Below are 19,987 nucleotides of genomic sequence, written 5' to 3' on the forward strand. Positions count from 1 at the left end.
GTCAGAGAAGACATGGCGGGCTGTTGGTGACTTTCCACAGTCAATGTGCGAGATAGGGATTCTCAGACCTGAGCGACTGTCCGAACCACTGGAAGGTTTATGAATACCTTGCTGGGCCACATCTCCAGAGTTTCCGATTCAGGAGGTCTGAGGTGGGGCCCAGGGGTTTGCATTTCTGACATACTCCCGGTGGTGTTGATGCTGCTAGTCTGGGACCATAGTGTCGGGACCACTCTGCTAGCATTTGGGAGTGTTGCTGGTCCCAGACACTAGATATTCCTGTCCTGTCTAACCTATATTCTTAGTCTTTATTCATTTTTTATTTTGATGAAAAGTTTACATTCTTCACACCTTTGAAGGGGAGAAAATATTATAAAGTGAATTTTACAATACAAACAGCAATTTCATCATTTTTTCCGACAGTTCTAACACATTTCTCCCAACAGTGTTTTTATTCCTGAGACGTTGGGTGGATTGGTGCATGTGCTCAATAAACTTTTCTCTCTGGGGCACGTGGCTGGTTCAGTCAGTAGAGCATGTGACTCTTGGTCTTGGGATCATGAGTTCAAGCCCCACACTGGGCATAAAGATTACTTAATAAAAAATAAATAATAATAAGTAATTTTTCTCTGCAACAGTTGATTGAATGCTTGGATCCAGCTTCATTTTTCTGCTTTTTTTAATAGGAGTTCTTTCACCTTGCTCTCTTTAACTATCTTACTCTTGAACTCCTATTTTCCAATGCTCTTTTTTTGATCAAAGCTCTGAATTTCTTCCCATGTACTTCTGTCTGCCATTCCCACACCTCTGTCTCTGCTACCTTTGTCTCCTGAGTATCTTTGTAATCATTGCTTTCAGTCATCCACGTGTTCAGTTGTGCCTAACCTCCTAACCTACCACCAGTTAAGAGCTTTTGGGAACATTTGTCTTTTACGCAAGTTCCTAGGGGAAGGACTGTGATTTACATCTATTTAAGTAGTTTTTATTAGATCCAGGCCAATATTCGTATGGAAATTCGATATGGTGGCCAGTCGGGGCAATCAGTCCTACTGAAGACATCTCTAATGATAGTAAATTGATGTTTCTTTACTTCCTAAGATTCACCATTTACATCTTAAGCATCAGGTCTATAGCGTAATCTAAAAGTTTCTAGTAGGCCAGTATTCTGTCGTTTTAGTGATTGAAAGAAGTTAAACTGGAGAAGCAGACAGAGGGTTTTGCTATTCTTTTGGAGGGTAATGAACAGCATGGTTTTTCCTCTCACGTGGCTGGCAACAAATTATTCAGGAGAAAACTTAGAGAAAAACTCTAAGTCTTAGAAACAAGATAGATTTCACCCAGTTGTGTTTATAATTAAGATTATAAGTATTTGCAGGGCACGTGGGTGGCTCAGTCAGTTATGCATCCAACTCTTAAGTTCGGCTCAGGGCATGATCTCATGGTTCATGAGTTCGAGCCACACATCAGGCTCTGCACTAACAGCACAAAGCCTGCTTGGGATTTTCTCCCTCCCTTTCTTTCTCTACCCCTCCCCTACTTATGCTGGCTTGCTCTCTTTCCCTCTCAAAATGAATAAACTTAAAGAATCGAAGTATTTGCAGTATTTAACAGCTGAGGCATCCGTGGGTGCCAGCCAATACACATGGCACTTGTCACAAACGGATGGGAGGCTGCAGCAGTTCTCGTGGACTGAATTCCAGCCCCACTAACCTAGAGATGGCCTGTGCTCCTCAGCCACCCAACCTGACTGAGAGGAAACCAAGCCGCACGGGGTCCCTTGTACTGCCCTACATCATGTCATCTACGCTGCGGAGACTGTCCATCACCTCGGTGACTTCCTCTGTGATCTCCACCTCTTCTAACTCATCTGATAATGCTCCTTCCAGACCAGGATCCGATGGGTAAGAGTTTGATGTTTAATCGCCAGAGGAGGTGGGGGGGGTTATCTCCTTACTAACCTTTGCCTTGTGTCACTGAAGGGAGACTTGGTCCATGCAGATGCATCATGCTTATGAGGGAAAGGTCTGGAGCGTACAGTTATTATCCTGGATCCCATTCTCATTGTCTTCCTCATGAGGAAGATCGTTTTTTACATAATGATAATCGTTATGAAAACCATGGGATAATCGTCACCTCTAATCCGATCCCATCCCACACCCACCCTATCACATTCTGAATTATTTTTTTCATATTAACTTATAGTCATTGTTTGATTTTTTAAATCTGAATCCATTTTCCGAAGTCATCTTAAAATTTATATTTATTTTCTAAATAGGCAACATAATTACATGATACGAAACTCCAGGGCCCGAAAGGGATATGTCAGGAAACATCACCCTTCGGTCCTTGACTCCTCTCCTACCAGCACCGCTCCCGAGGCCGATATGAGCCTGCGGGATCCTGGTGCCTTTCCAGCAGCTCTCCAGGCACACACGAGCAGTGCCTAAATATATGTTCCTCCCCGCACTGTCTTCTCATATTGGATGGAAACACACAATACTTTCTTTACCTTGCTTTCTTCATTTACTGTGTCTTGAACATCCTTCTGTTTCAGAATGTAAAGAGCCTGCTCTTTGCTCTGAGCAGCAGACCTCTCATGCTGTGTCTGCACCTTATGCATCCCACCGTGCCTATTGAAGGATGTGTAGTCCTTTACTGTCACAGCAGTGTGGCAATGAGTCACCTTAAGAATAATTTATTTTGGGGGCACCCGGGTTACTTGGTTAAGCATCCAGCTTCGGCTCAGGTCATGATTTCATGATTTGTGATTTCAAGCCCCGCGTTAGGCTGTGCTGACAGCTCAGAGCCTGGAGCCTCCTTCAGATTCTGTGTCTCCCCCTTTCTCCCCTCCTCCCCCATTCAAGCTCTGTTTCTCTCTCCCTCTCAATAATAAATAAAAGCATTTAAAAAAGACATTTAAAAAAATTTTACTTTGTAAATTTTGTAAAATAAAATACACAAGTAAGAAAAATTCCAGAAGTGAACTTGCTTTGTCAAACGTACATAGTTGCGATGGTCAAATTTATTCCTGGAGTGACTTCCATAGGCATATACAGCCCTGCCCAGGAACATATAAGGGGCCTCGTCACCCCCATCTGGCCCCCAGCTTGTATATTACCAGTCGTTTTAATTTTTGCCAGTTTGATAGGTGGAGAGTATTTTCATGGTATAGGATTTTGGTTTGGTTTTATTTCTCTTGTTTTGTGTGAAGCTGAGCTTTTCTTAGTAGCCATTTGTATTTTATTTTCTGTGAACTATGGTCAAGTATGTGGGGCACATTTTTCTGTTGGGTTTTCTTTATGATGGGAGTTGAAATACATCCTCCAATTTATCTTTTCTCTTTTGACTTTGCTTCTAATTTTTATTTAGTTGTCCTGACTTTATTTATGCAGTTAAATAAATTAATGTTTGATTTCATGACTTCTGGGTTTTAGATCATAATTAAAGGCCTTCCCCACTCTAAGACTACAAAAAGTTAATTTTAGAGTTTCACTATTCACCACTAAATCTGTGATCCTCTGAAATTTATGCTAGTATAAATTGTGAGGTATGAAGTTAACCTTTTTTTTGTTGGCTATACAACTACGCTTTTCTCCCTATAACATTTAGTGAACAAACCATTTTTTTCTCTACTGATTTGAAATGTCAACTTTATTAAAAAATCAAATTCCTATATGTTTTTTAGTCTATTTGTAGACTTTTTTCCCATTTCTTCTATCTCCCTGTCTGTTTATGAATTAGTACTATGTAGTTTTAATTACTATAGATTAAAAGAATTTTATGTTTGGGTAATCCTTTTCCAAATCTATCTGGCTAGTTGTACTGCCGCTCACTTTTGGATTAACGTGTCTAGAATCCTATCGCTATTTTTATTGACATCATGTTAAATTTCTAGACTAACTTTGGGAGGATTTATGGCTTTTCGACATTGAGACTTTCTCACCAAAAACATGGAGTGACTTTTCATATGTTCAAATTTAAGATATTTTAAAGGGATGAATTTATAGTTGTGTTCTTTCTGTTTAAAAACACTGTTTTAAAGATACTTTATTAATTATGTAATTAATCTATGTACACGTAGAGAGGTTTCAAGTACTAGAAACTTAAAAGAAAAATGCTTGTGTCATCAGTCAGAAGTCACCACTGTTAAGGGTTAGCTCTAGCAAACCAAAAAAGCATATATATATTCTATACAATTGGAGAAGCATTTTACATACCGTCATGGGACCTGCTGCTTAATTTAACATACGTGATGAGTTGGTAACAATGTTATGTATTTTAGAGTTAAATATAAGTTCAGTTGACTCACCATTTCATTTTAAATTTGTAATTCTGTATTATAATAATTATGTCACAAAAATAACCTGTCTACACAGCCCTCTCCCTGGAAATCACATGTTTAATATTTCCTGGCTTATCTCTTCGTCCTTTTCCGCTGACAGATGTGTTTACGTAGTTGCAATTATAGCACAGATACAGTTTGGGAAATTGCTTTTCTTTATTGTTTTATTATAAGCATCTTCCATGTTGTGTTGTTATTTTATTATTATCTTTGATGGCTATTTACCATTGCATCCCGTGAATGTCATAATTAATCCTTCTCTTACTACAGAATATTTAAGCTGTGTCATTATTTCTAAATAGGTAGACATCAAAATTCATCATAAATTTTGTATGAAAACATTTAACTTATATCAGTATAAAGTGCATTTCTGTTATTAAGAATTGTACCAAACATATGTGTACTTACAGCTTTCTGGTTATTTAGGATACATTCTCCTATCACTTCTTGGCTTTTTTGTTAAGATCATGTTTCTAGAAGTATGTATTACCTACCTAGTCAGAGGATGAAATTCATTACAATTCTGATGTCAAACAATTACCAATATGTAACGCCGTGAGCAATAGAGTACTAGGTATTTGCACTATTTCTAATCCTTAGCATTACTAAATATTAAATAATCCTTGACTCATTTACTTTTTCTCTTCTATGGGTTTTTTTTTTTTTTCATGCCATAAGGAGAGACTAACTACTTTGTGGAAAGCATAGAAGTTCTGTTCAGTAAGACTCTTTTCTTAAATAAACTGTCCCATTCAATAAAGATAAGGTTTGAATCAGCTGTTGAGAATCAGAGACACCAGATTGCTGATACTCTAGGGCAATAAACAGAGAACAGGTGAGCCGGGTCCTCTTTTTGCCATGACCCAGTTTTGAGGTGGGTTATTGATCTTGCCCAGATTTCCCCAGGGAGTAAGACGTATTGGTACTGTGGTCTGACACTTATTTAGGATGTGTCTTCAAAGCAGCTCCAACTGATTCTCAGCTAATGACCCTGAGTGTCCCATTACCAATGCTATGTCACAGGATTCGTTAACACTTTCTGGGGATCATTGGCTGTGATGTCTATAAAGAGGCAGTTCTTTATTGGTAAGAAGATAGCCCGTATCCATCCTGCTTGGCAGATAGGAGGCTAAGGCACAGAAACAGAATTACTTTTTGAAACACAGCTTATGTTAAGGGAAAGCCAGCAGATTTACACAGAAGACCAGCTGAGCACTACGTGCTTAAAGCACCAGCAGAGTTGGGGCCCCAGAACAAATTGTTTAGAAAAAAATTAATCTTTGATGTTTCAGAAAAATCACTGAAGTAACTAACCATTATAAATAAAACACCAACACGGACCCTGCGGGACCACACAGTAGTTGTTTCGTGGATAAGTGTGGTTCCTAATTAGGCCCTTGTGAGACTCATATCTTTGTTGGTCTAGTGACTCTCAGCCTTCGGTGTCAGTTTCTCAGCTGAAATCCTAATTGAGTCCATAGAATCTAGGGTGGTGGTTTTCTTTCTCCCTGACCAATTACTGTTTGAGGTGATTTTGTGTGTTTGTTTGATTGGGCTTAGTTGGTTTTAAGAATAATTAGAGTCTTGGGGCACCTGGGTGGCTCAGTCGGTTAAGCCTCCGACTTCGGCTCAGGTCAGATCTCACATTCGTGGGTTCGAGCCCCGCGTCAGGCTCTGTGCTGACAGCTCAGAGCCTGGAGCCTGCTTCCGGTTCTGTATCTCCTCCCTCTCTCATGCTCTGTCTCTCTCTGTACAAAAATAAAAAACATTTAAAAAAAAAAAAAAAGAATAATTAGAGTCTTGAGGTGCCTGCCTGGCTCAGTCCAAGAGCATACAACTCTTAATCTTGGGGTCATGAGTTCGAGCCCCATGTTGGGGGTACAGATCACTTAAAAAAAATCTTAAGAAAAGAAGAAGAGGATTTTTTGGAATTTAGTTCTATGGTATTTCTTTAGTACAGCTTTAAGATAAATAATGAGTGACTTCCCTTCAAATATATTCGCAATTGAAAATTACCAAAAACTTAAAAACCCATACATGCTGTCTTTTTTTAAAAATATAATAGAAAAGGAGAGAATAATTTGAAATCAGAAAAAGAAACTGTTGTCACAGGCATTTCCCAGTGATTCCTTACTCAGATTTCCCTGGAACTACTCACCCTTTACCTTCACAGAGCAAGGCAAATGCACTTTGCAGAAAGGTGGACACGCATATTAAAATTTTTAAATGAAGGGTATTTGGGTGGCTTATTTGGTTAAGCATATAACTTTTGATTTTAGCTCAGATAATGATCCCAGTGTCATGGGATTGAGCCCCATGTCAGCTCTGGGCTGACAGTGCAGAACCTGCTTGGGATTCTCTCTCTCTCTCTCTCTCTCTCTCTCACTGTCTGTCTCTCTCTCTCTCTCTCTCTGTCTCACCCTTCCCCTCCTTCACTCTGTCTGCCCCTTCCCCCCTCCCACTCGCCCACCCTTTGCAGTTTCTCTCTCTCCTTAAAAAAAAAGAAAATTCTTATAAAAATTTTTAAATGGTTTAAGAAGTATATCGCCCAACTACAGTGATTGAATCCTGTTTGGGATCTTGATTCAAGCAAACCACTTTCAAACAATTTATGAGAAAGGAAATGTAAACAATGTATGTTTGGTGAAATTCAGGGATTATTTCATTTTGTAGCACTGATGCTGGGAGTGTACTTAGGTTATGAAGTGAGTCCTTGCTTTACTAAAGTATACATTAAAATATAGATGAAAATACAATCTAAGTTTATTTTGGGAAAAAAATATATATATAGATGAAATGACATGCCATCTAAGAGTTGTTTCCAAATGATCCAGTGAGGGGTGCGGAATGTGACTTCTTTCATACCACAACTTTTAGGTGTGTGTGTGTGTTTTTTATGGACTTTATTTGTTATTGGAGCAGTTTTTTTATGATTTATTTTTTAGAGTGAGAGAGAGTGCGTGGGTGGGGTCGGTTGGGGGGACGGAGAGAGAGAGAGAGAGAGAGAAGAGAAAGGAGAGAAAGAGAGAATCTTAAGCAGGCTCCACATTTAGCACAGAGCCCAATGCAGGGCTCCATCCCAGGATCATGGGATCATGACCTGAGCTGAAATTCAAGAGGCAGACTCAACCAACTGAGCCACCCAGGTGCCCTAGAGCAGTTTTAAATTCACAGCAAGATTAAGAAGGAAGTACAGAGATTCCCCTGTCCACTGTCTTCCCACACTGGCCCAGCCTCTTCTGCCGTCGATCACCCTCCCCCACCAGAGCGGTACACTTGTTACCACTCCGTCCTAATCATCCAGAGTCCAGAGTTTTCATTAGAGTTCCTTCTTGGTGTTGTAGGTTCTGTGGGTTTGGACAGATGTATAATGTCGTGTATTCACCATTGTAACATCAGAAAGAATGATTTCACTGCCCTAAAATTCCTCTGTGTTTTGCCTGTTCATCCCTCCAAACTTTCTATTTTTATGGAGCAAAATCTATCCATTTTCAATCAAACCAAGGCTTATTAAATACCCATTCAGAGCCGTAAGCAATACCCACCATAAAAGGTATAGTATCTTTTTCAACCGTCCTTGTTTTTACATTATGCCACAGTCACTCCCTCTGTCCCTGCCTCCCCCGACCCCTGCCCCTCCTTGGGGAGTAGGTTGCATGTGTGGTGTGTTAAGAACCAACATGCCGTCTTACAGAGCTCTATGCTACAGTACGGCCTATGCGTTCAGGAAATTTGTCACTGATACAATGCTTTAAGCTCTAACCCATGTTCCAGTTTTCTCAGTAGTCCCGCTAATATCTTTTATGCATAGCAGCATCCGGTACAGGATCCAATTAAGGACGACATGTTGAATTTAGTTATGCCTCTTTATTCTTCTTTAATCTGAAGCAGGTTAGCCCCTCCTTATCTTGGCTTTCATACTGTTGACATTTTTGGAGATTATGGGCCAGTTATTTTATAGGATTTCCCTTTATTTGAGAAATTGGGTTTCTTATTTTTCCTTGTGCTTAGGATTTAGATTATACATTTTTGTAGGATGTCATTTCCTTTGTAGGTATCATTCAGAAGCACATTATGTCCATTTCTCCCCCATTGGTGATGTTCATTGACCGTGTATGTGATTACGGTTTTGTCCGTTTTCTTTTCTGTACAGTTACTATTTTTTTTTCATTATAGTTTTTTCCATAAGTAATGTATGGAGAAATATTGTGAGACTCTCCTGTTTCTCATCAAACTCTTGCTCTCTCTCTATGGCATTTAATCGTGATTCTTGAATGAAATAGTTTTCATTATGGTACTTGAAAAATCTGTCACTGTAAATAAAAACATTTCAGGAGTACACCTATATGCTAGGCACTTATCCTAAGCATTTTGTAGTAGCCTTATGAGGTAGGTACTATTATTGTCCCCATTGCACAGATAAGGAAAACTCAGGTATGAAAAGATTTTCTGCCCAAGATCACTCAAGAAGTAAGTATCGCTTGGATTTGAACCCAGGCCGGCTCTCCCTGGGGCATGTGCTGTTACCCACTGTATAACGCTGTTTACTCATCTTTTACTGTATGACTTCTGTGTTTGCTTGTAAATGTAGAAAGACTTTGTCTTCCTGGGATAAGATAAATATTCAGAGAGTTTTCCTTCTGAACTTTGATGGTCTCACTTCTGTGCATGTATACCTTAAGATGTGTAATTGGCGATTGGAAATGCAGATTGAGAGCCTGAGAGGGAAGTCACAAGTTGACATTAGATTGAGGAGTCATAAACGCTGGCCTTTCTGGAGTAAATTTGGCCTGTCAGGTGACTAGTGTTCCGTGATTGTACCCCTGTGCTTGGGCGGTAGGTCGATCCTGGAGCCACTTTTGGAGCGCAGGGCTTCGTCAGGTGCCAGAGTTGAAGATGTCTCCCTCAAAGAGGACACTGAGAACCGGATCAGCAAGTTCAAGAGAAAAGACTGGAGCCTGAGCAAGTCCCAGGTCATTGCAGAGAGAGCATCAGAACCTGATCTGATGGTAAAAAACAAACAAAGAAACGAAAAAGCGGGGGGGTGAGCAAACCAGCGCCAGAGGTTTGCTAGTGCTTTCCCTATAGCCAGGCACACATGGCCACCATGTCACAGCTGGGAGTCCCCAGGCGGAAGCTGGCCCTGCTTCCTCAGACAGCGTTAGATCTTAGCCTGGCTGAAGAAAAGCACACATGGAGAGTCTGAGCGTCTGAATCAGTAGTGGTGCAAGACCTTGTACCCACAATGTAAACATGTGGGTTGATGCTTGGAGTTGTGGTTCTCACCACCATGTTCCATGAGCTGGTCCAAACACAATCCTTTCTCTTCTCTTAAAAAAAACCCACAAAAGGTGCTTTTTCTTCCATGAGCCACATCAAGGAAGGCAAGACCAGCCTTCCCCGAGAATCCAGATAGTTTGTTTCCAACCTAAATACCCCAATCCAACTGTGGTCAAAATCACGCTCATGGCTGGCCAGAAAATAAAGTATGACTCATTCAGTGATTCCCTGTCATGGTCACCGCATCACCGTGCGGTAAGCACATGAATGGCTCCTGGAATTGGTTCCTCTAACAAGTTGGTGCTTAGCGGGCAAGATTGTTCAGCGTTGATGAGCTCAGCCTTTCTCACCATGAGAACGTTTTGCTGTATCCCCTCCCCCACCCCCACTAGAGCCCAACCAGAAAAGTACAAAGACCAAAGAGTCTCCAGTTGTCGGACAATCGGCTGACGCCATTTCATGGCTCTTCACCTCCTCAGTCTACACCGTTGAACCCGCCTCCACTCACTCCTAAAGCTCCCAGGACCCTAAGTAAGTTTTATAGGGAGATAGAGAGATATATCCTTTATATCTGTTTTAGTTGGGAATGCAGTATGTTTGTGGATCTGGACAATTTTTAGCCAGAACAGCCACACCATACAGGAGATTATTATAAAGTTGGTTCATTCCGTGGTGGTGGGTATAGTACAATTAAGAGTTTGACAAGAAGTGTTTGGGTTGCTGGGACTCATTAACCTTCTCTGTATAGTGACCCAAAAGGTCTCACTACTCCTTTTCCAATTGTGAAGATCCAAAGGAGGTAGAGTCAGATGGGGACCAGACAGGAAGCAAGTAACTTACAGACTGTTGGGTCGATGGCCCTGTACTTTGTATAGGAAAGGATCCCCCAAAAGGACAAGAAATAGACCTGTTCCATATACTGTATAGAGTCAGGCCTGGGGAATCAGCAATACACAGTGTCTGAGAAGAATGACAAGGTGCCCTTGGCACAAAGAATGGAGGGACAAATCATTGTGCCACATGGGACATAAGAGTTAACCAAGAGTTAGAGATAATTAGGTTAAGGTTTCCTGGAGGAAATGGGTATCAGACCCTTTAAATGATAAAACTAAGACTGTTCGGTTCAACATAACCAATATTTATTGACCACTTACTTTGTGACAGACATTTTCTCCTAAACTCTTAGGAAATATCAGAGAATAGATAACACTCCAAGTTCTAGAAAATGTCTTCATTTCCAGCTTAATAGTAAAAACCTTGAACAATAAATGGGATTTTTACTTCAGAGCTTCTTATGGAGCCTTCTAGTGAGGAAACGGCGCTACATTTGTCATGAGGGGTGAGAGATCTTTTGCATTCTGTCCACAGAAACCATAGAATATGATCTGAGCAATTTGATTGAGCAGGTTGGTTTAGGTGGTAAAATGGGAAGCAGAGGTTCTACAAGATGCCTTGATGAATTCTTCTCTCTGCATTCATCTACTTTGTATCATTTCTAGGCTCCCCGTCTTTGCAGACAGATGGGCTGATGACTACTACTGTCCCTCCTCCCCCTCCCCCCAAAAGCAAGCCCTATGAGAGCAGCCAGCGGAACTCCACGGAGGTAGGGAGCATCGGCGGGCGCTGGGGTCAGAGAGCACCACTCGTGGGAGTGCAGTGCTGGTTTTCCAGGCTTTCTACTAGGCAGGTTTCCCGTAGATGTGTCATTGCAGTCAATTCTTGATTCATTCCTGAAACCATAAAAATGGGGAGTTTCCTCCTTTAGGACCCAGCAATAGCACTGCTAGGGATTTACCCAGGGGATACAGAGGTGCTGTTCATAGCAGCACTTTCTACAATAGCCAAATCATGGAAAGAGTTTAAATGTCCGTCAACTGATGAGTAGATGAAGAAGATGTGGTTTATATATACAATGAAATACCACATGGCAATGAGAAAGACTGAAATCTGGCCATTCGTATCAATATGGATGGAACTTGAGGGTATTATGCTGAGTGAAATAAGTCAGGCAGAGAAGGACAGATATACGTTTTCACTCATATGTGTAAACAGGAGAAACTTAACAGAGGACCATGGGGGAGGGGAAGGGGAAAAAATAGTTAAGGAGAGGGAGGGAGGCAAACCATAAGAGACTCTTAATACTGAGAACAAACTGAGGGTTGATGGGGGTGGGGGAGAGGGGGAAATGGGTGATGGGCTTGGAGGAGGGCACTTGTTGGGATGAGCACTGGGTGTTTATGGAAATCAACTTGACAATAAACTATAAAAAATTTTTTAAAAATTTTTAAATAGAGGAGTTTCTAATGGGAAGTAATGAAAAATGTAAGTAGACCTTTTCATCGGACAGAAAGTAGAACTTTTCTCTGTACCTCACTGTGGATACAGGGGAGTGCACTAAAAAGTGAGTTCTAATTCACATTTGAGGAGTTTACTTTTTCTGAGGGGGAGTGACAATCGTTCTGGAAGGACCTCTGATGGGTTTCTTTTGTTCATTCAACAAATATTTCTTGAGTGCCTACCACAGATGTGCCAATGGCCCTAGCATTGGGGATACATTTTGGTGTATATCTGATAACTCGAGGACAGGGGAGGATAAATCAGTCGTCTTTCCCCTCTCACCTGTGTAGACAGACTCAGATAAGTTAGCAGCTAAAGCACAATGTCCGAAATGTGGAGGAGAAGGCAGACTGGGAAAAAAGGGAAGACTCATTTATCGTGTGTCTCTTCCCTCAGGTGGCTCCCCCACTGCCCCTCCGAAGAGAAGCGAAAGCCCCACCCCCACCACCTCCGAAAGCTCGGAAATCTGGCCTCCTTTCTTCTGAGCCTGGACCCCAATAAGGCTCTCCGAACACCTTGAACATCTGAGGCCTGAGAGGAGAAACTTGCCCTCACTCCCTGGGGCCCCTTGCAGACCAACTTTCCTGATCCAAGGTCAGCTTCACCAGCTCAGAGCTCATTGTTTCTGGAAAGGCCTCTTTGATAGATGCCTCAGGCCGCGCCACCTCTCCATTCCACATGGAGCTCCCAGATTGGCGTGTCCCGTGTCCTCTCAAAGGAGAGATCTCCCTCCCCGTCATGAAACTCAGCCTCCAGCACAGAGCCACTGAGGCCTACAGAAGCCTGGAGACGTTCTTCTGTGGGGAGTGGGGAGCACCCCAGAAGCCTACTCTATGGAAGGGCTCCTGGCCTCGCTTCTGAAAAGCCACGCGTGAGACTTCGTTTCCTCACGTGGACACATCATATCCAAGTAATGTTGGAAGAGACCCGCCTCAAGTACTTCTGTAGCCGAAATAATCCTATCTTTCCAACGTCTGCTGTGTCTCCTTTGAGGAAAAGAACACCTTTGTAATGAAAATTGGCTACCTTCAAGTGTGGATAGCTATCATTGTTAAAAAAACATGGATTCCATTGTGAGGTCTGAGCTTCTGCATCGCCCCTCTCCCCGCCCCACCCCGTGTGGCACCAGAAAGCTGCCCCCACCCCCTCTCAGGAGCCCCTCCTACTAACAGCCCTGACTCACTCCTACCCGCTGCAGACTCCCTTGAAGCTCTTTCTTTTGCACAGTTTCTTGTTATCCCCCCTGAGCTCAAATCACTGGACAGAAGGGACTTAGAAGCCCGGGTTCAGCGGCGTCTCTTCCAGATCCCATGTGGATGGCTCGACGGCCCCTTCTCTGCAACCGGATTTTACCCTGGAGAATACAGTGCAATATCTCCCTTTGATTATTTATTCCTCGTGATTGTGGAATTAATTTGATTACATGTTTATGGTACTAATGTCAGTGCTCCTTTCCGAAGAAGAAATGGGGTGATTTCGATGGTCAGAGATTCCATACACACGACATAAATGACCACACAAGGTTAGAAGCGTTTTGAGCTAGAAGGGCCTTGAAGGTCGTACAGACAGCCCCCTCGTTTTGTCAAAAAGGAACTTGAGGCTCAACACAGCACATCTCTGACTACAGATTCTTACTAATAACCCAGCTTGCTAATTGAGGCTCTCCCCCCAGATAGCGACTGGATGGAGACACCGCCCTGGCAAACCCCATGATGAATGCCCACCCCCAGTTGGAACAACAGTGGAAAATGTCCCAGATGTTTCCACACTACTTGAGTGTTGATGGCAAAGTAGAAAACTTTTGGTGGATCCCTGAAGTCAGCTTGTAGGGAAGTTCACCAGATCCCTTCCACAACCGGGCCAGTCCCCTTCCCCGCTGAGGTAGAGAGAGGAAAGAGAGATTTCACCTCCGAGATTTGCCTGCCGGCCTTTTTGTGGGCCTGTGTCAACACCGCCCCTCTGAGGAGAGACAGACTAATTCTTCACAGAGTCGGGAAAGTATAAACCTCTGAGACTTGGCCAGCATCACTCAGGCAAGGCGTTTGCGCATTTAAAAGAGGTGAGGAAACGGTCACTCCTCAGCCCCACTCAGGAGGACCTATAAGGGGGTAACCTAGAACCCGGGCTTTGGAAGGAAGTCATCTGGTTGCAGTCCATCCCAGCAGACCATCCATTAACTTGGCAAGCGCCCTCAAATTGTTTGAAATCCTGAGCCTTCGTTTCTTTACCTTTAGAAACAGGGATGATACGTACACACAGGTGAGGTTCTGGTGACACACAGGTGAGGTTCTGGTGACGCAGTAGGTGCGAAATGGCCCTTTTCTCTGCCGGCCCTGAGTAAGATCTGGGACTGCCTCCCAGCGGACATCACGGGTATTTTTCCCACAGGTAACTGGGAACACGAGCGCAGCTTAGCTTTGCACTTACGGCCCCCTTTGAAAAGATGGCATCTTCTGGAATAATTATTTTTGACTAAGGAAGAAGCGTTAAGAACTGAAAAGGGTATTAGTGGAAAGAACTCAGGAGAACGAAGGGAAAACATGGAAAGGTTATACTGGGCTTCTGTGGAGCCCCCGGCAGCTTCTGAGACTTTGCCTCACAGACTGGCTAGCGGGGGTCTGTAGGCCTCAGTCGCCATATTTTTCAAGCTGCCTTTAAGAGAGAAAGATGTACACTGCGTCACTCAGAATTCCAAACCTCCAGCAGGTCCATTCGGAGCAGCGCGAGTGAGTTCTGCAGGGTGGTCTTTGATGAGAGGCTGGGGAAAGCCGATACCGCGGTGCCCAAATACCTTCCCTTTCTTATGATTTCTTAGTTTTCCATATGATTCCCCATCCACATAAACGGAAATACTAGGTCTCTCCTGCCTGAATAGAAAAGATTCTAGGTAATGAAGTGAATTACAGAGTACAGGGGACATTGGAAGATTTATCTCCTTTGGGAAGCCATTGGGTCAGAAAGAGTCACATTTGACAAAAGATCCTAAATAACGTCTGTCCTACAAGGAAAGGCCTTGCAATTACCTTACGTTCAGGAGAGATGAGGGGCTGGAATAAAAGAGGAAAGAGCTGGTCTTGATTTTCCTTGATATGAGCTCTGGAGTATAGAATGACATTGGAAGTAGCCCCCTCCCCCCAACTATCACAACCTTTGTGGATATTTGTTCATGGGATTGGTTTTAATCCCTTATTTTCTCTCTCTGTTCTGGTGACTTGTCCTCCTTTGAGATTTTTTTTTAAGAATTGAAAACTGTTGCTCTTCCCGTAAGCGGCCTGAGGTGATCTCTGAAAATGGTTCGCTATTCACTTGACCCGGAAAACCCGACAAAATCATGCAAATCAAGAGGTTCAAATCTTCGTGTTCACCTTAAGAACACCCGTGAGACTGCCCAGGCCATCCGAAAAGCCACCAATAGCTTAAAGATGTCGCTCTGCAGAAGCAGTGTGTGCCGTTCCGACGCTACAATGGTGGAGTTGGTAGGTGTGCCCAGGCCAAACAGTGGGGCTGGACACAGGGTCGGTGGCCCAAAAAGAGGGCCGAATTTTTACTGCACATGCTTAAAAATGCCGAGAGCAATGCTGAACTTAAGGGTTTAATGTAGATTCTCTGGCCATTGAGCACATCCAGGTGAACAAAGCCCCCAAGATGCGGCGTAGAACTTACAGGGCTTGTGGTCGGATTAACCCATACGTGAGCTCTCCCTGCCACAGTGAGATGATCCTCACTGAAAAAGAGCAGATTGTTCCTAAACCCGAAGAGGAAGTTGCACAGAAGAAAAAGATATCCCAGAAGAAACTGAAGAAACAAAAACTTATGGCCCGGGAGTAAATTCTGCATAAAATACATGCAAATAAAAGTAAAAACAGAAAAAAAACATAAAAGAATTGAAAACTGTTATTCAACATTATTAGTCTCTCATTGGATGCCAGACTCCATACAAAACCCTACGGATGTGGTAATTCAGCATGTTCAGTGAGAGAACAGCCTGGTATACGGACTGTGTTGTGCCGTGTGTCGGCAGGACAGGGGCGAGAGGAAAGTGAAACCTTAAATAAGGCTGCTGGGCCACCAGCCCCCCTCCTCCGCCTTCACACCTTGCTTCCAGGATTGGAGTCATTTTCCTGGCGGGAGACCCATGAAAATGCCACCATCCCGCACATCCCTGACAAATGAGATAAAGCAGGATCTGGGGTAACAGTCTACCTTTGTTAACTTTTTCCAAGGATTTTTGGGAATCCTTCCCCTTCCTCTGTCCCCAGATCATGGGGGGATTTCTTCCTTTAAAGTTGAGACATGACTCAACATCCATACGGTCACATGCACAGACCTCAGGGGTACAGATGGATGAAACTTTACATAGGTACGTCACCACGTCACCACCTCTCAGATCCAGACCCAGACCACGCCCAGCACCCTGGGATGTTCCCTCATGTCCACGTGCTTCTTCCACAAACGGCATTGAGAAGGCCCTTGACATTTGTGCCTACCTTCCTCTCGCTTCTCGGGTATAATGAAAAAAGCAGAAATCCCTCCCTCCCCCATCAACACAAAACAAGACAGAAAAGACAGTGTACCTTTTGGCAAGTCAATTTGTAGTCAGTCCCTGGCTCTCAGTTTCCTCATGTAAAACAAAGATACATATCTGAGGCTACATGATTTTTAGAATCCTTTCGGCTCTAGCTTTCTTTGATTCTAAGTGAACTGAGAGCGAGAAGCGGAAGGAAACTACGTTTCTGTACAACAGCTCTTAGGTCCGTGCCCCATTGACCCAGTGCGATTTTAAAATTAGTTGGAAAAGGTAAGTTCCTCTTTGGGTGGATTGAGAGTGATACTACCAATTTTAATCTACAAAAGGAAAAAGATAGTTTTCCTTTTAAGTTGATTTCAGGCTGATTCTTACAATCCAGCCAAAGCTGGTCTCCCACATATGCTGCCTAAACTCCTCTATTAGTCAAATGTTGTGAGTTGTTCATGCAAACTTTGTCAAAGGCTGTATTGCCAGGATTTTATAAACTAGTTGGTTTTCAAACAGGGACTGTTAGGAAGACGTGCATTGAAGCAGAAAATTTTTGTTCAGATTTGCTGTTATTTATTTTTTAAATTAAAAATGGAAATGTATTTTGAAGTTTATTGTGTTTAGTTTGTTATTGCCTTTATGTTAATGAAACAAAACCATTCCTGGACTTTTCTTTATGGATACCTCCTTTGTGACACATCACACTCAGTCCCTCTGGCCGCCTTTCCTTCTGAGTCCTGTTAGTTTACACTCGTCCTGTGGGGTCATGGAGTCATCTTTGCCTGGAAGCAATAAAAACTACAGACCATTTTGTTCTCCCCCTCCATCTATCCTTTTGTCATTGGAGCTGATGGCTTTTGACAACAGTTCATTTATAGGATGGATTCTGTTTCTTCATTCATTCAATGCAGAGGTGAAGAGAAATAAAAGGAGTAGCTAATAGCTTACTTGGGAAGGATAGGAAGCAATTCTGAAACTGGTTAAACATTAGTTAACCTAACTAGTGTCACCTAAGAAGAGGCCTTACCGCAGACCAATTAAGTCAATTTCCCAGAGAGGCTTATGACCCCAGGCACTATGTTTCTTTAAAATCTCCCTATGACCGGGCACCTGGGAGCTCAGTCAGTTAAGCACTCGACTCTTAATTTCAGCTCAGGTCATAATCTCACAGTTTGTGAGTTCGAGCCTCACATTGGGCTCTGCACTGAGCATGCAGAGCCTACTTGGGATTCTGTCTCCCTCTCTGCTCCTTCCCTCCTTGTGCTCTCTCTCTACCTCTCAAAATAAATAAACGTAAAATAAATAAAATCTCCCATGTTATTCCAACATTAGGTCAAGGCTGAAAACCACTGCCTTATAGAAAATAACTTGAAAAGATCGGCGTTCAAAATGGATGCTCATTTCTTTTTCTTTTTTCTTTTTTTTTTTTTTGGATGCTCATTTCTTAAACTCCCTGCTGGTGATGGGTCACGTTGGAGGGAGGAGGCAGCCACACTTCAGTTAGAATAGCCACACTGTTTTAAGTCCTGGGCTTATGCCTGATTTTTTTTTTTTTTTTTTGAGAAAATGTCCCAGCGCTTTGAAACATTTGCCATCTATTGCGTCCTAGAGCAATAATGCTCCACTGTGTACAAAAGCAGGCCCAGCATGTTCAACATGCAGATGGTTTGGGCCCCCAAGACTGAATCACTAAGCCTGGGGAATCCATTTGGATCTAGGGTCTCCAGAGAGAAATACTACGGTTAGGGGCGCCTGGGTGGCTCGGTCGGTTAGGTACATGTCTGACTCTCGGTTTCAGCTCAGGTCATGATCTCGTGGCTGTGGGATCGAGCCCCTGTGTTGGACTCTGTGCTGACAGTGTGGAGACTGGGATTCTCCCCCTCTCCCTCTCTGCCCCGCCACCAGCACCCCCCAGGCTTGTGCTCTCGCTCTCGCTCTCTGTCGCTCTCTCTCAAAACAAAAAAATGTTACTTTAAAGCGTTGTTCACTGTCAAAATTTATAGGGACACCTGAGTGGCTCAGTTGGTTAAGCATCCAACTTCAGCTCATGAAGGCCACATGCGGTTTATGAGTTCGAGCCCCGGGTCAGGCTCTGTACTACAGCTCAGAGCCTGGAGTCTGCTTTGAATTCTGTGTCTCCCTCTCTCTCTGCCTGTCCCCTGCTCACGCACACTCTCTCTCAAAAATAAACACTTCTAAAAATAAATCATAAATGCTGTTGTTTCATGCAGTGGTTCTCGGGTTTTTCCCAGTTGTTTTCAGAAGACTCAATCCTTGGCTAAAATGGCCTATCTTCAAGCCACTCTTTGTGGTGCTTAAGCCACTTACAGCCATATACATTTGAGAACGTCCCTCAAAATAGAGAGCATTTGGTACGTTTCCCCCACCCTTCATTTTGGAAGGCTGCAGACTTTTTTTGAAGTAGCAGGACTTAGAGAGGTGTTCAGATTCAGGAAAACATCTAAAAGTTTCACGAAGAGGTCATTCTTACTCTCCTTGTCCCTAGGCATTTGCCCATTTGAGAATCAGACACCCAACATGTTCATGTGAGTCACAAACCCCTGGAAGCTGTCCCAAGCCACTCACATGCCCTCCCCAGCATCTTTGCAGCCCATTCAGGGAAGCCCACAGCTGCCCGCAGAGAAAGTGCCCAAAGACAAGGGTTGGCAAAGAGAAGCCGAGCCTCCAAACAGGATGTAAAAGATAAGTGGCTGGGCGCCTGGGTGGCTCAGTCGGTGAAGTGTCTGACTCTTAATTTCTGCTCAGGTCATGACCTCAGGGATCCGAGCTGACACTGCGGAGTCTGCTTAAGATTCTCTTTCTCTCTCCCTCTGCCCCTCCCCCTCCTCAAAAGCGACTGCATCGCCCATTTTTTTAGTGTGTTAACTAAATGGTATTGCTTTTATTAACAAAAATAATGATTTTAATTTTAACAAACATAATTTAACAAAAATTATGATTTAAAAAAGTGATTGTTTGCCAATCACCTACTGACTGGTAGACAGAAGCCTCTCCTCCTGCCTTGTATGTATTGATTAGTGAAATGATGCAGTTTTGACTTTTGTGCCTTAAAAGCAGGTTGTGAACCCACGTCTCTGCCTAATTTTATTAAACTGGGAGGAAGGAGGTTCTCTGATACAGGTTTAGAGATTCCTCAGATGGAGATCTTGGGGCTTCTAGCAGACCTGTATTAGAAAAGGAAGGTTTTGGGGCGCTTGGGTGGCTCATTTGGTTAAGTGTCCGACTTCGACTCAGGTCAGGTTCTCACGGTCTGTGGGTTTGAGCCCCACATCCTGCTCTGTGCTGACAGCTCAGAGCCTGGAGCCTGCTTTGGAATCTGTGTCTCCCTCTCTCTCTGCCCCTCCCAGACTTGCGCTCTGTCTCTCAATAATAAATAAACAACATTAAAAAATTTTTTTTAAAGAAGGACTCTTTCTGACCCCAGTTCAAATTCCTTAACACGGGCCCTTTTTTGAGGTGGAGGGGCAGGGAGAGGAGGGGAAAGCCCCATC

General features: G+C 43.2%; 1 protein-coding gene and 1 pseudogene across 3 annotated transcripts in view; both read left to right on the forward strand.

Moving 5' to 3' along the window:
- The window catches only part of DOCK5 (dedicator of cytokinesis 5), a 209,521-nt gene extending 196,170 nt beyond the window's left edge, over positions 1-13,351 (forward strand). For 2 of the 3 annotated variants that reach the window (XM_029937931.1, XM_029937955.1), the window contains 5 exons: positions 1,735-1,901; positions 9,183-9,351; positions 10,015-10,153; positions 11,122-11,225; positions 12,356-13,351. In XM_029937931.1, coding sequence (XP_029793791.1) covers positions 1,735-1,901; positions 9,183-9,351; positions 10,015-10,153; positions 11,122-11,225; positions 12,356-12,460 — 684 coding nt within the window. In that variant the 3' untranslated portion in view covers positions 12,461-13,351. Of the gene's footprint in view, positions 1-1,734; positions 1,902-2,275; positions 2,743-9,182; positions 9,352-10,014; positions 10,154-11,121; positions 11,226-12,355 lie in introns of those variants that run through there. The other variant, XM_029937939.1, reaches the window with a different exon arrangement.
- On the forward strand, positions 12,489-17,084 carry LOC115290166 (annotated as a pseudogene).
- Positions 17,085-19,987: the final 2,903 nt, after the last annotated feature.

Source organism: Suricata suricatta, chromosome 1, assembly GCF_006229205.1.
Source record: "Suricata suricatta isolate VVHF042 chromosome 1, meerkat_22Aug2017_6uvM2_HiC, whole genome shotgun sequence".
In the NCBI taxonomy this organism is placed as follows: domain Eukaryota; kingdom Metazoa; phylum Chordata; class Mammalia; order Carnivora; family Herpestidae; genus Suricata; species Suricata suricatta.